Source organism: Ailuropoda melanoleuca, chromosome 10, assembly GCF_002007445.2.
Source record: "Ailuropoda melanoleuca isolate Jingjing chromosome 10, ASM200744v2, whole genome shotgun sequence".
In the NCBI taxonomy this organism is placed as follows: Eukaryota; Metazoa; Chordata; class Mammalia; order Carnivora; family Ursidae; genus Ailuropoda; species Ailuropoda melanoleuca.
In genome coordinates this window covers 90,215,047-90,230,302 of record NC_048227.1, presented here as the reverse complement: position 1 = coordinate 90,230,302, position 15,256 = coordinate 90,215,047, and the positions used below count along the sequence as shown (strand labels likewise).

The window sequence follows — 15,256 nt, the reverse complement described above, 5'->3', positions numbered from 1 at the left end:
TAACATTGTACGTCAACTGTATTTTAATAATAAAAATTAAAAAAAATCAAAGAAACAGAAAGGGAAATAACCAAGAGGCAAACACTATTAACATTTTGTCATATTCTGTCCAACCCTTTGTTTCTATCTGTGGGTGTGGATATATGTGTATTTTGCAATATCAAAGTCATATTTTATATAAGAAACAATGCCGTGTTGAAGCACTTGCATCACAGAAAGGCTGACATTATGAATGCTATTGGTATAAATGTCAAAAAAAGGTAAAATGTCATAAATGTTTCAGGGTAAAATTCTAACTTTTGGAAATGAAGATACCCTGAAAATAGTATTGTCCTTTATTCTTCACTTCATGGACACAAATATCAGAGTATTGTCTCAAACCTACAGAATGTCTCCATACTTAAGTGTTAATTTGATTGCTAGATGCATTCTCATGACTAAGCAAGAATGCACTAGAATTTAGGTCATCGTCATAAGTTTCCTGCATATCTAGAATTTACAGATGGAGGAATGTGTTTTCCTTTTCTTTTTCTAACTAATCCAACAATTTACCAAGTCTCTATAATTTCTCTTATAATCAGTAGAGTAAATAATCCGTTGTGACCACCTGTTCTTCCTACATATATACTATTGAGCATATAAACAGCTGCAGTCCTCGGAAAGTCATAAATAAAGCCCACAACTAAAAGATTAGGCAAACTTAGTGACATGCTGCATTTTAGGTGTCTGAGTAGTGGAATTCTCTCTTCCAGAGAAAACTGCAGATTCTATAGTCAGTGTCATTACATTGTCAGGATTCCCGTTTAAAGTTGGCACCAAGTTTTAATTTTTTGCCCATTTTGTAGTAAATTATTTTCTCCAAGGATGATCAACATTTGTTAACTCATTCCTTAAAAAGATTTATATTTAGGTACACAGAAAAGTTTTGAGTATTTTTATTTTTATTTATTTAGTTTCAGGTTTTTATTTAAAGTCCAGTTAGTTAACATAGAGTGTGTAATATTAGTTTCAGGAGTAGAATTTAGTGATTCATCACTTACATGTAACACCCAGTGAGATTTTGTTTTTGTTTTTGTTTTCAAGTAGGCTCCATGCCCAGTGAGGAGCCCAACATGGGGCTTGGACCTCATGACCCTGAGATCAAGACGTGAGCTGAGATGGAGTCAGACATAACCGACTGAGCAATGTAGGCACCCTGAATATTTTCAATATATTAAGCTGATGATTAGAAATTGGAGGTGACACTTCCTGGAAGATACTGGATCATTACATATACGAACCAAATTGATAAAGGAACCCTGCATACAATCCCTGGCAAGCAGGGATTGGAGTTGTGTGCAAAGAAAATTTATTTTATTATTTAGAAATCTACATGGTCCTGGATATGCATAAGGAATAACAAATGATAAAAACTGTGTTTCTTTTGCAAGATAATTTTGAAATGTCCTAAGCAAGTGTCCTAGTTTTGTTAGAAGCATTTGCCAATTTTCTTTCTCCAAGTATTACTTTCACAAAAATACTTGTGGTTAGTACAGAATGTATCTTCTCCTTCAGTGGTATCTTTTCTTTCAGATCACAAAGGACTTTTTGACTTATGATATATAATTTTTGATCATTTTTTTTAATGACAGAAATCAAGGACACATAAACTAAATCCACATTTTAGTCAGGAGTCAGTCTTCCCACAGTTTATGGTAGAAGTGTTATCAATAAGATATTCTGCAAAAACACAAAAGGGAGAAACCTGGATTAGTAGTAGTTTAAGTAAAAATCAGGGTATTTAAATGAGCCAGCCATTTGTTTTTGATGCTAAGAAGGCAAACAGAATGACAGGCTGATTCATTATACACAAAAATACACAAACAAGGAGTGCTCAGGTCCTGACCACAAAAAATGTGAAACTCTGACTTCTAATCAATTGAAGGATTATATTAGTTCTGTCAAGTTTGAAGTAGGATATTGACATTTCTAGACTAGACAATTTTCCAAAAAGGACTTCAGATTTCTTCAGAAGTAAAGATGAAGAAAACAAGGCTCTGAGATCTTTTTGTACTACCATTTCCACCTTTTGAACAATCATGCAAATGCTTATTGTCTTCCAGGTGTTGTGTGGGACTTCACTCATTTAGCAATCACAGTGGCTTGTTCAGTGGATATGATTGTCAAAATATATGGAAAAGAGCTTAGGACTGATTCACTTGGAGAAAAGGAGACTATGGCAAGAAATGACACTTTTTAAATGTTTGAGGGATTGGCATATAAATAAGGCACTTAATTACCTTGCACCTGCTGCTCTGGAGCGCAGAGGTAAGATCCGTGGTCAAGAGTTACAGGGTGGTAGCTTTCCGCTTCCTTTAAGAAAGGACTTTCTAAATAGAATTGGAAGATGGTAAAACAGATTGCTTTGTGAGATAATGAGCTTCCCATCACTAAATTAGTTTAAACCAGAAGTTGAAAAATTTCCCTCCAAAAATGTTTTAAAGAGGATTGATTACTGGATGGAAGATTTGTTCATATGACTTCTGAGGTCCTTTTCATAGTCAACAATCTATGCTTCAAATGATTGATTTAGGTCAACTTTCAATTTCCTCTTTCTTCTTGAATATTAAAAGCTACAAATTAACATTTATCAACACAATCCAAGGACATGGGAGGAAAGGTACAAAAGTCCTCTGATACTCTAAGAGAAAACTGAATACTCACTCAGCTCTTGCCACTTCCCAGTGATGTTGGAGAAGACAGGGTAAGGAAAATGTACAACCTAAGTAAGTGTGAACATTCTGTAGCTTGGCAGAGCGTTTCACATTATGTGTGTAGGGAATACTTCAATAACCTGTTTGGGGCCAAATGCAGTGAGCTGAGGGTAGTTTCTCCATAAAGGACAAGGAGGGTCAAGCCTGCAGGAGGGGAGAAATGGCCATCTTTGCCCCATGAGTCAGCCCCTGAAATCCTGTAGAGTTCATGTACCTGGCTTGATTGGGTGTAAGTCATCTTCTCCATGTACTTTCCATGTAAGATTTTTACTCAGAATTCTTTATGAAGATTTCGCTGTAAAACATGCCTGACAAAAATTCAGTCTGGTGTCAGTGAAACAATTTTGAATTTGATCATTCTTGAAACCAGTTCTAGCTTATCGACTGACAGTCCTTGGACTGTTGTTAGATTAGGTGTATTGACTGGTCAAGTCCTGCTTGCCTGTCCATTTATTATTTTAACTTTGGGCCAAGTATGGAGTCAGATCAAATTAATTGACTTAAAGCACTACTCGAAGCTAGTGTATTAGACATGCCCAGATTTTACTAGTTACCTAGTCTTCTGGCTAAATACCACCCCTGCCCTTCGGTTGGAAGAACTCGATTGTTTTTACTGTTTCATAAAACAAGAGCTGTTTGCCATGATGATGTTTCAGCCAAGTACATTAAAGAGAAGGACACTTGTGAATATGATCATATTTCTCAAATAAATAACGTCCTGAGTTGTTTTCTCCCTATTCCCCTGCTGTTTAATTTCTTCCCTTTGACATAATTTGCTGCCGGTTCAGTTAAAGCAATTAGATCTTTGTGTTAATTAGATACTTGTCTCTCCCGAAGTGGAGGTGCTTCGCTCACGAGGGGAGCTGGCCCTTAGATGCTCATTCTGAGAGTAGCTTGTTTTGTTTTGCTGTTTTCTCTGTGGCACACTCCTCTATTTCTTCAGCTGTGTATGGCTCTCTCAAAATGCATTAAACTTCAATGGGTCTTCAAAGAAGCATTTCTTCTGTGCCGTCCGTTCAAAAATGTGTTGACTATGCTCTTTGCTTCTTGTGTACCTCTGGGAAAGAGAGATGACCAACTCAGGAGGCAAAACGAACATTTCTTCGCATTTAGCAAGATCTTGAACTGCTTGGGGGGGATACGTGTGAAACAAGTGCAAGGGGTTGACAAAGAGATTTTTCCTGTAATTGTGGAAAGTAAAGTCATTTTACAAAAGAAAATAACATGAAAAGGGCATTAATGAAATCGTGTAGTTCTGGTACTTCTGTCTTTGGAGGGTGTGGGCGTGTGTGTACGCAGATCTTTCTGAGTCCTGTGTGCTGTCTGCCCCCCCCACTCAGGAACATCACGCCAAGTGTCCGACCGCTGGTCATGACGCAGGTGAGGGAGAGGAGAGAAGTAACAAAAGGTTACGAAAGCTGGTGCTGACCTCACAAGAAAACAAGAGCTTTGAAGTCCCCATGTGATTTTCCTTTTACCTGCTCTTCTTGGTTTACATTACCCTGGACATTGGAAAGCTTGGGCTGGAGATGTCATGTCAGTTGAAGATTGAAGAGCCGAGCCGTGTCTCTCGTGCAAACCCTCTGTTCTGCCCCACTCTCGATCAGAGCAGAGGTGCCATCCCCTTTCAAGCCACAAACTCAGGTCATTTTCCCTTCCTCTATCATCTTCATTCTGTTCATGGACTTCATTGCTAAGCCAAATTTCATTTCGTCTCATGCTTCCCACTTAGGTCTGTCTCAACTTTGTCTCATGCCCGTTGGCTAACACACCTGTCCCAGATACTTCTAAATTTTGTATCTTGATCAATATCACTCTCCTCCTGGACTCCCTGCCTACACCTGTTACTCTCAAATCGTCCTCCTTGCAGTCTGCATTGTTTTCTCCTCCTGTTTCATAGCCTCTCCAAGTTCTTCCTCAAATTCCCTTTCCTCTCTTCCCTCAAAGCCTTGCAGTGTGTTGTCACTGGTTATGTTGTCCAGAATTTTAAGATATACATACTGTACAATCAGAGCCTGTCAGGGACAAGCCTGGAACTTCATTTCCTTAGTTTCTTTTTTTTTTTAATTTAATTTTATTATATTATGTTAATCACCATACAGTACATCCCCAGATTCCGATGTAAAGTTTGATGCTTCATTAGTTGCGTATAACACCCAGTGCACCATGCAATACGTGCCCTCCTTACTACCCATCACCAGTCTATCCCATTCCCCCACCCCCCCCCCTCTGAAGTCTTCAGTTTGTTTCTCATAGTCCATAGTCTCTCATGTTTCATTCCCCCTTCTGATTACCCCCCTTTTCTTTATCCCTTTCTTCCCCTACCGATCATCCTAGTTCTTATGTTCCATAGATGAGAGAAATCATATGATAATTGTCTTTCTCTGCTTGACTTATTTCACTTAGCATTATCTCCTCCAGTGCCGTCCATGTTGCAGCAAATGTTGAGAATTCGTTCTTTCTGATAGCTGAGTAATATTCCATTGTATATATGGACCACAGCTTCTTAATCCAGTCATCTGTTGAAGGGCATCTCGGCTCCTTCCATGATTTGGCTATTGTGGACAATGCAGCTATGAACATTGGGGTGCATATGGCCCTTCTCTTTACTACGTCTGTATCTTTGGGGTAAACACCCAGTAGTGCAATGGCTGGGTCATAGGGTAGTTCAATTTTTAACTTTTTAAGGGACCTCCACACTGTTTTCCAGAGTGGCTGTACCAACTTGCATTCCCACCAACAATGTAGGAGGGATCCCCTTTCTCCACATCCTCTCCAACAATTGTTGTTTCTTGCCTTGTCTATCTTTGCCATTCTAACTGGCGTAAGGTGGTATCTCAGTGTGGTTTTGATTTGAATTTCCCTGATGGCTAATGATTTTGAACATTTTTTCATGTGTCTGTTAGCCATTTGTATGTCTTCATTGGAAAAGTGTCTGTTCATATCTTCTGCCCATTTTATGATTTGTTTATTTGTTTCTCGTGTATTGAGTTTGAGAAGTTCTTTGTAGATCTTGGATACCAGTCCTTTATCTGTGGTGTCCTTTGCAAATATATTCTCCCATTCCGTGGGCTGTCTCTTAGTTTTTTTGACTGTTTCCTTGGCTGTGCAGAAGCTCTTTATCCTGATAAAGTCATTTCCTTAGTTTCTATTCGCTGGTTCAGGGGTCTTTTCTCATGTTAGAAACTCCCATGATACAGTCATTCCAGTCCAAATGCCAAGCCTTTAAGGAAGCAGCCTCATAAGCCTGGAGCAGTTTCTTCTTTTAAATCCCCCCAGCTGTGTCTCTTCTGTCATTAAACTGTCATGATCATTGCTCTTCCACGAAACCTTTCTAGATTAACCAGAGGGGACCCCGCACTTTGTCTTGTGGAATACAAGATGCCCAGCAACTTCAATGAACATCTCTGCAATCAGTATTTTTTCTTTCTTTTTTACCTTTTGTCTTGTTTCTGATGTCAGCACAGCACATCCATAGATGATGTTCTTAATTGGATATCACGGGCTTACATATAGGCCACTCTGTTGCAGGCTGTGTGCATGTGTGTGCTTGCAAATTTTGAGAGGGCTCAAGCAATGGATTCATGTACATAGTGTCTAGCCAAGCATGTGCTGTAAGTATACAGTTGGTTCTTTGGGCTGATGATGAAAGCAGTATCAAGATATTACTCTGGGGGCGCCTGGGTGGCACAGAGGTTGGGCATCTGCCTTCGGCTCAGGGCGTGATCCTGGTGTTGTGGGATCGAGCCCCACATCGGGCTCCTCCGCTATGAGCCTGCTTCTTCCTCTCCCACTCCCCCTGCTTGTGTTCCCTCTCTTGCTGGCTGTCTCTATCTCTGTCGAATAAATAAATAAAATCTTTAAAAAAAAAAGATATTATTCTGGTACTAGACCCAATAATAGCAGTAATAGTTTAAAATGAATTGGGTTTCATAACAATTCTTTGATGGAGTTACTATGATTGTTCTTATTTGCTGATGAGGAGACTGAGGTACAGAGAGGTTATACCTTTTGTAAGGTCACACAGCTTGTAAGCATTCTATGCAGAATCAACATCAAGCCATATGATACCATAAACCCTACTCTCCACTGTTACGCCATGTTGCCTTATAGTGGATTTACTTTTAAATCTATATTGGAGGCAACCCATATTCATGGTTTTTCAAATAGAAAAATAACATTTAAAATATTTAATAAAAAACTATGAAGCAAATATTTGTGTCTTGGCATAGCTCAAATAGATTCTGGTTAGTAATTTAGAAATGTTTTCCACATGAAATTTTAATACAATATATAAATATTTAAATATGAAAAATTAATATAAAATGTAAATACATGCTTTAAAAACATAAAGTTTTTATTTATACCAGGGTGTTGATGTTATTTTTCTATATGTGCAAAATACAAGTGGGGAAAAAGAATGATGATGTCTAAGAAATTAATTACGCAGATATGCCAGATTAAATTATACATGTGTGCTGCCTACAGACATTCATGCAGTGCACTGAAATAGTTGAATAAGGGATGCAAGAACCATAAGCAATTGATTTATTTTCATGTGGAGTCAGAATTTCCTGGATTTATTTCTGAATTTGGTTTTCATTTTTTTCTTTTTGTTGGAAGTGAAATTGAATAAGAATCTAGACTCTTGGTAAAGGGATTATCAGTTGGCAGAAGTAATTTCCAGAGCTGGTCACCTGGTTTGAGAAGTATCCTGTAATAGGATAAAGAGCTGTACTCTGAACAGGTAGGATTATGTATGGCTTCTTTATCAATAAATCCAAAGTTCAATGAGTTTTCTGTTTTTTTTTTCATAATTTCTCCCTAACCAGGTTGATTGTGCATTGTTTGATAATCACTTTTTTTAAAGTTTTTAAATTTTATTTTATTTTATTTTTATTTTTAAGTAGGCTCCATAGCCCCCGTGGAGCCCCACATGGGGCTTGAACTTATGACCCCAAGGTCAAGACATGAGCTGATATCAAGAGTCCGATGTTTAACCGACTGAGCCACCCAGGCGCCCCTGATGTATCACTTTTTGTCATTTCTTCCTTTTGAAAGCAGATTTTTTTGTTTCTTCTTTCTTTCTTGTTTTTTTTTTTTAATTGAAGTATAGATGACACACAATGTCACATTAGTTTCAGGTGTACATCATAGTGATTTGACCATGTCTCTTCTTGACTATGGAGCTTTTTATTTTAATTTTTAGTCTTTTTAAGTTTTAATAGACTTAAATGTTAAAAGATGACATAAAAATTTGATGCCGAAAAAACCCACCCCATTTGTATCTGGTGAGTAACATTATAAACAATGTGTCTTTTCCCTGTCTGAGACCATTCTGAGTGGGGTTTTTTTTGTTTGTTTTTGGTTTTTTTTTGAGAGCATGAGAGAGGGAGTGTGCATATATGTGTGGGGTGGGGAGGGGCAGAGGGTGAGGGAGAGAGAGAATCCTAATACCAGAGGGGCTCGATCTCATGACCCTGAGATCATGACCTGAGCTGAAATATCAAGAGTCAGATGCTTAACTGACTGAGCCACCCAGGCGCCCCTGAATGTCAGTTTTCTTGAATGACAGTGATGTTGGTCTTGCTCTGAGCCACATATATTCCTTTTTGGGATTTGCAGTCAGCTAATCACACCCCCACCTTTCTCTGTGGTTGAACTTCAAAATGAAGAATTCCTGTATACCACCCCGTTTCCGAGAAGAGAAAAGCTGCTGGAACAGTTTATGAGGTACACACATCATGGTATGGGACCAGGTACCAGGCATTAGTGATACCAGAATTAGGGCTAGTGTTCAGGCTGTTCAGAATATGTTTTTTTTTATGTTTCTATAAAGGACAAGGAACAGAAAAAAATATCCTTTATGCAAATGAGAACATGCTAAACCCGGGGTATTTTACTTACCAAGTACAGCAGGTTGTTTTAATCGTAATTGTTGAATAATTATTGTTGTTGTTGGAAATTCTGAGCAGTCTCTCGCTCTCTCTGTCTCGCTTTCCAAAAAAAAAAGGACAGGTTGGCAGTTAAAGCCACTTTTTGATTTTCAGGACCAATTTTTCTGTGTTAAGTTAACCATAAAACATGTAATCTGTCCTGGCAAAGCTGTATGTTTAACTTCTGTCATCTTGCTGTCTCTTTAGGCATGTTACTCTTCTCCATTCCTTCCTTCCCTCTCCCTAACCCCCCATGGTGACAAGAGGCCACCGTCTGAGTGCTAGGAATGGCTTACTCTGGTTCGCTGGCCTGCCCTCCTCAGTTATAGGCCATGTCCCCTCTCTCCCCAAGTTATTGGATGTTCCTTCCTGCTTGTGACTTATTTTCAAGGTTGGGCTATGACTGTATTCTAAGTTCTAGATGCAACATGATTAAATAATAAAAGTTGGATATATTTAATGCTCTCACCAAAATTAGACACCACAAAGGGACCTGGTTGCACTGCAGAAATCCCTGAAGAAGGAATCCTAAGTAGTGAAATATCTGGCATTGGGACGGTCTGGGTGATCTTTAGAGGCCAGCGCTCCTTATTCGTGTTTTTTAAACTTTGATCTTTAGCAAACCATCTACATACTTATATTTAAGACTTGGTGATAATTTGAAGGGAGAAGTTAGAAGGAGTTGGAGGTAATGTGCTTTATTCTATTTTTCCAAAAGGAAGTGGTATTGTTGACTAAGGGATGTATTTTGCGGGAGAATATGAGAAATAAAGCATCGATTTGATTTACTTATGTTTCTCAAATGGTCTTCCTTTTCTGTTTCTTTGAAAGATCTTAATGAACTATTTGATTTAGGAAAATTATTCTGGAGCAGATGACACTAAATACTGTGCACTTTTTAGCAAATTAGTATTTTATCTGTTTGGAAGATTGCAATAAAACTAAATGGGGAAAATTTTCTTCATGGGGAAAACATTATTTCATACTGAATAGAGTATTCCCAGATATTCTTCTGTACCTGGGTTAGGTTTTCTAGTAGTAGCTTTTTGTAGAGTCAATATAAAATTTACATTTATAAGAGCAGGGTGAAGCTAAAACTGAATTATTTAAATATACATATGTTTTATTCTTTACTAGAAATCAAGTTTGTTTAAAAGAGAATTATCCTAAATGGTCCAATGTGCCCAAATGTCTAATATATTTTTCTTGAGTATGATAGTAAATTCCTAAAGGAAACTTTCAAATCTTTGTATACGGTAATATTATTCAGGAGGCACAATAACATTTCTCAAATTCCCAAGAAGTACAAACTACTTTATTTCCTAAAATGATAAGTTTTTAAAAATGTATACACATTTTAGAGATTTTTTTCTGCATGGCCCCAAAGAACATGAACTCTTTATGGTTATCCAATTTGGCTTTTGTGAATAAACACTTTATTGTGTATGATTCTATTGGGTAAAAGTAATTTGGCTTTTGTGAATAAACACTTTATTGTGTATGATTCTATTGGGTAAAAATCAATCAGCACATTTCCATCCTATATATTTTAATGAAAATTCTCCCCACATCTTCAAATTTACCCTGAAGGCCTCCCCCACCCCTCCACATTTAAATTACTCAAGATCGTATTAGGGGTTTGGGATATGAAAATGTATTTTGTATTTAGAATCACATCACTTTTTGCTTTTTTAACTGGAAGGGATCCTAGGAGATCATTTCTAGAATAACTACTGGAGTCTACAGATAAAAGAGTTTTTTTTTTGAATCTCAAAGAAGCTACATATCTATTTGAGATACCTGGCAGCTATACTAATTCCCAGTTCAGGGCACAGATCAGGTCAGCAAACATTTATTACTTACTGGGGACTTCTAAGTAATTGAGAAATAATGTCAAACTTCTAGGAGCTTATAATCAAGTAGGGTGTGCAGACATGCTAATAGATGATATTAATAGAATGTGTTAAACATGGTAATAATGACAAGTACAGGATAAACATAGAACAGAAGAATTGATTCATTTGATAAGTGCTTTTATTTTTCTTGAATGAACATTTATTGGGCACTTACTAAATGTCAAGTGATAAGTCCTAATGAACTAAAATGGACATAGTCCCTGATCTCCGTATTCTTAGTCTTCGAGGGGAGAGAAGCCAATGAATTACTCACATAAAAATGTATAATAGAAACTAACATAGTACCCTGACTGCAGTTCTAGGAGGCCACACAACAAAAGAACCCGACTGGACTGGGGGTTCGGGAGAGGTTTCACTCCCATCCAGTCACTGGGACAATGCACAAGTTGAAGGAATCAGGCTCACTGACTTTAGCAGTCAGGTTTTAAAGAAAAAAATAGAAAAAAAATATAAATAACAGATTCTTTTCTAGATAGTTTGTGCAGAAAAGGCATACACTAAGGGGTATTGGCAGCTTCACAGGCATGGGAGAGTCACAGCCAGAAACCACGCCCCCCTGCACCAGTGGGCATGACTTCAGTGGCCGTTTTCCCCATGGCCAACCACAGAGACCACGGAGAGTCTTACCAACACAGGGCATGGATGCCAGCATGAACACCTCTGTTGCTCTATCTCTGGACCAGGATGTCTCAGTTATTTGGTTAACAATTTTTGTGTGTGTGTGGTAAAAATTGGAAAAGTAAGCAATTTCATTCTCATCAAGTTAAGACTGTCTTTTTTTTCCTACTCCAACTTCCCCTCCTCTTGTGCCAGATGGTTTTGAGTTGGCTCCAGGAATTTATGAGACTCCTCTAAGAGGAAATGGAATTGGGGTATTAAACTTCCATTTAATGGGATATGTTTGTGTAATTTTCAGCCACTTCTAGGCAAAGTTAAACTATTGCTAACCATTCTGATATAGGAATGGCTTCCTGAAATACTTCTCTTGCTCACTGCTGACTCACCTGGCATTACAACATGAAGGTACAGGGCCAGAGGCCATATTATAATATGAATGTGGCTTCCAGGGTCCAACACCACACATTTGTGGGAAATGGAGGAAAACAAGATGTGAAAGGTACAGAGTCAGAAGCTAGTCTGTGGAAAATCCTTCCAATGGTCAGGTCTGTAATACTGTAAGCAGATGACCTGGTTGTCATTGACGTCAAACCAAAAGGAAAGTCGTCCCTGCTAGGAGTAACTTGATAATGTTGCAAATATACTAGCAATGCACCGCATTAAATTAAGTTCAATTAAATTACATTAAATTAAACAAAAACAGGTAAAGTGAATTCTGAGATCTGTAGTCAGCATAGGTAAAGTGATATCAACAAGGCTATATCACATCCTATGTTAGAGTCCAATTGGGAGACAGAAATGTCACACAGTCATGTAAACAGGGGAAGTTTAATACAAAGAAGTATTAACTATAACGGGATTATCTACTAAGAAATAAAGAAAACATAAAGAATGGAGGAATAATAACAGACATGGGGAAGGGCTCCCCCTTTAGGGCTGAGGTGGAGCATCCAAAGGAGAAACGGATTGGGAAGATCCTACCGTCCTCTCTTCTGCCACACGGTGAGATTCAGACTTTGCTGGAGACACTGCAGCCATGACCCGCTGGATGGTGGAGAGCTTGCAGAAGTGCTGTCAGAACTCTGTCCTCTGGTGTAGGGGAAGCCATCCATGGGAAGGTGCCCTGCTGAAGAACTCACTGAGATGCCACCTGCGGGGATGTTGACCTCTACGGTGCCAGCCGAAGCTGTTGTAGAGTGTCCTGTGCGGCAGATTGCTATGGGAGCAAAGTGAGGAGATCATAAGCAGGCACCAGAAGAAAACCTCTTTCCTCCTTATGTGTCCTTCCAGCACCCTCTACTGCCCAAGCTTAACATCAAACCAACTGTCAAGGGAAAAGCTGTTTTAGTTTCACAAAGAGGCCATGAAGGGTGGATTTGGAAATGAGAAGCAATAAGTTGATGACCGAAACACACACTTTAGGAAACTGTCATTGCCAATAACCTACAAATCAGGTAGATGTTGCAATATCCAGGGGGGAAAACTGAAAAATAGGAACTCCTCTTGTATGTCTCTACTATAACACTGCTTTGCTTCTTACACTTCTGGTCACCAAATGTGTGACTTTTCCCCCCATGCCAAGCAATTTTGTGACACCTGCTGGGTGTCATACAATTTAACTCAATTCTGACACTGTCTACTTGGAGAAACCATGAGATCCTGCAGGTTAAGGGCTCAGTCCCACAGACTGCCCCCCCCTTCAGTTGCCAATCCCAAGTCCAGGCTGTCACCTGTGCTTCTAACCACCTGGCTATAAATTAGAAGTTCCAACAACCCCTCCTTGGGTTTGATTAATTTGCTAGAGCAGCACAGAACTCAGAGCAACATTTTACTTATTAGAGTACTAGTTATAAAAAGATTTAACCCAGGAACAACTAGGTGGAAGAGATGTATAGGGCAAAATATGTGGGAGAGACACAGAGCTTCCATGCCCTCTGCAGGTGTGTCCCTCTCCCAATACCTCTACGTGTATACCAATCTGAAAGATCTCCAAACTCTGTCCTTTTGGGTTTTTATGGAGGCTTCATACATAGACATGATTGATTAAATCATTGGCCTTTGGTGACTGGTTCAACCTCCAGACCCTGTCCCCTCCCTTGGAGGAGGGGGTGCTGTTCCAACCTTTTAATCGCAAGGTGGTTCTCTTCACAATCGGTCTTCATCCTGTGGGCTTTCCAAAAGTTGTTTCATTAACATAAACTCAGATGTGGTTGAAAGGAGCTTGTTAGAAATAACAACAGAAATTAATTTCACCATTATCACTCAGGAGCTATTTCAGGAATGGGGAAGAAAACTAAATATTATAACAAAAAATGTCCCCTTGGCCCTTATATGGCAAATGGCAAGGGTTCTAGGAGCTATGAGCCAGCAACCACAGACAAAGACCAAAGATATATTTTTCTTTTCTTTTTTTTTTTTTTTTTAATTTAAAGATTATTTATTTATTTATTTATTTGACAGAGATAGAGACAGCCAGCGAAAGAGGGAACACAAGCAGGGGGAGTGGGAGAGGAAGAAGCAGGCTCATAGCGGAGGAGCCTGATGTGGGGCTCGATCCCATAACGCCAGGATCACGCCCTGAGCCGAAGGCAGACGCTTAACCGCTGTGCCACCCAGGCGCCCCAAAGATATATTTTTCTTACTGTAAGTTGCAATGTAACAAGTGTATGTTGAAAGGGTAAGGGTGAGATTGGGAGATTGGGGAATGGAGTGAGAGGTGGCCAGCGAAGAAACTTGTTATCATTGCATGGAAAGAATACCAGTTTTCTGTTGTCAGAAATGACAGAACTAGGCAGAGATGATAAAGGAGTTTTGTTAGAAACTTCAGTGGATTGAGATCTGGCCACATGCCCTGCCTTCTTGCTATCAATCAGTTCACTGTAGGTAACAGTGTGCAGAGAACAGAGCTGTTAACCTTAGGAGGAAAACTGCCAGTTATTATACCAGCAAAATGACTTATTTGGGACGAGAAGAGGAATTGTAGTTTGGGACAGGATAGCTACAGCAAAAGCCATGGGCAGATCCAGAGAACAAAGGAGAGGAATGCTCTTTTGCGGAGGCAGGGGGTGGAGTTGGGAAGGGCTATTATAACAAAAAGCTCCTTGGAGTAAACTGGGAGTTTGAAGTGTAGTGTCTTTTCATCGGTTGAGCTCTGATAGACTCTCAGTGACTGGGGTCTTTGCTAGGCAAGGAGAAAATCTTCCTCCTGCTGGAATAATAAAGTAGGCTTCTTTCTGAAAGGTATGATTTTTCCTATTGAGGTAAAAAAAGGCTGTTGGGTGGTACAATGTGAGAGCTCCCCCTTCTGGCTTCCCAACTCCATTTTATTTATTTATTTAAAAAAATTTTTTTTATTATGTTCAGTTAGCCAACATACAGTACATCATTAGTTGTTGATGTAATGTTCAACAATTCATTAGTTGCGTGTAACACCCAACTCCATTTTAAATGAGGTTTCCTTTATTCAGTTTCATAGAACTGAGTGAATTCATTGATTACCGTTAGGTGAAAACCTCCAAGTAGAACACAGCTTGCCTTGTTCATGGATAAGTAAAGAGAATAAAACAACATACATCTTATAAAATGTACAACCCAAGAGAAAATTGTGTATAAAAGGATAAAAATTGGAGTGACCTCTAATCTGTTTCATAAAACAATAAATATAAAGAGACAATGGTATTACAGCCAATATGATAAGATAAAAATGGAAATAACGAATGTAAGAAAGAAAATAAGGAAATAACGTTGGTTTTCTCAGATGATGTAATGGCTAAAAATAGAATAGACTATACAGAAACTTAGAGCAATTAAGAGTTCAGCAAGGTTGCCAATTGTAAGATTAACAGATAAAATTTGATAGCATTTCTATATTTCAGAAATAATAAATCAGAAAATATAATTTATAAGGAAAAATATAACATAAAGAAAAAAACTATTATTTATTTATTCTACCAAAAGGATGTATATGTAATTTATGAAGACAATTATAATACTTTGTTGAAGAAAGTAAAAGGAAATTTATATACATAGAGGG

The 15,256-nt window shown here is 38.5% G+C and overlaps 1 protein-coding gene and 1 long non-coding RNA gene across 4 annotated transcripts in view; one reads left to right on the top strand and one right to left on the bottom strand.

The window, feature by feature from the left end:
• EPM2A (EPM2A glucan phosphatase, laforin) overlaps window positions 1-1,312 on the top strand; it is a 122,490-nt gene extending 121,178 nt beyond the window's left edge. For all 3 annotated transcript variants that reach the window (XM_034669257.1, XM_034669258.1, XM_034669255.1), the window contains one exon: window positions 1,087-1,312. In XM_034669257.1, the coding sequence (XP_034525148.1) occupies window positions 1,087-1,151 (65 nt within the window). In that variant the 3' untranslated portion in view covers window positions 1,152-1,312. The remainder of the gene's footprint in view (window positions 1-1,086) is intronic.
• Window positions 1,313-1,667: 355 nt separating this feature from the next.
• On the bottom strand, window positions 1,668-8,711 carry LOC109490149. The gene is made up of 3 exons (XR_002143413.2): window positions 8,661-8,711; window positions 2,280-2,369; window positions 1,668-1,719 (listed from the first exon to the last, which is right to left on the bottom strand). It is a non-coding gene; the product is annotated as an uncharacterized LOC109490149 (long non-coding RNA).
• Between the last annotated feature and the right edge of the window lie 6,545 nt (window positions 8,712-15,256).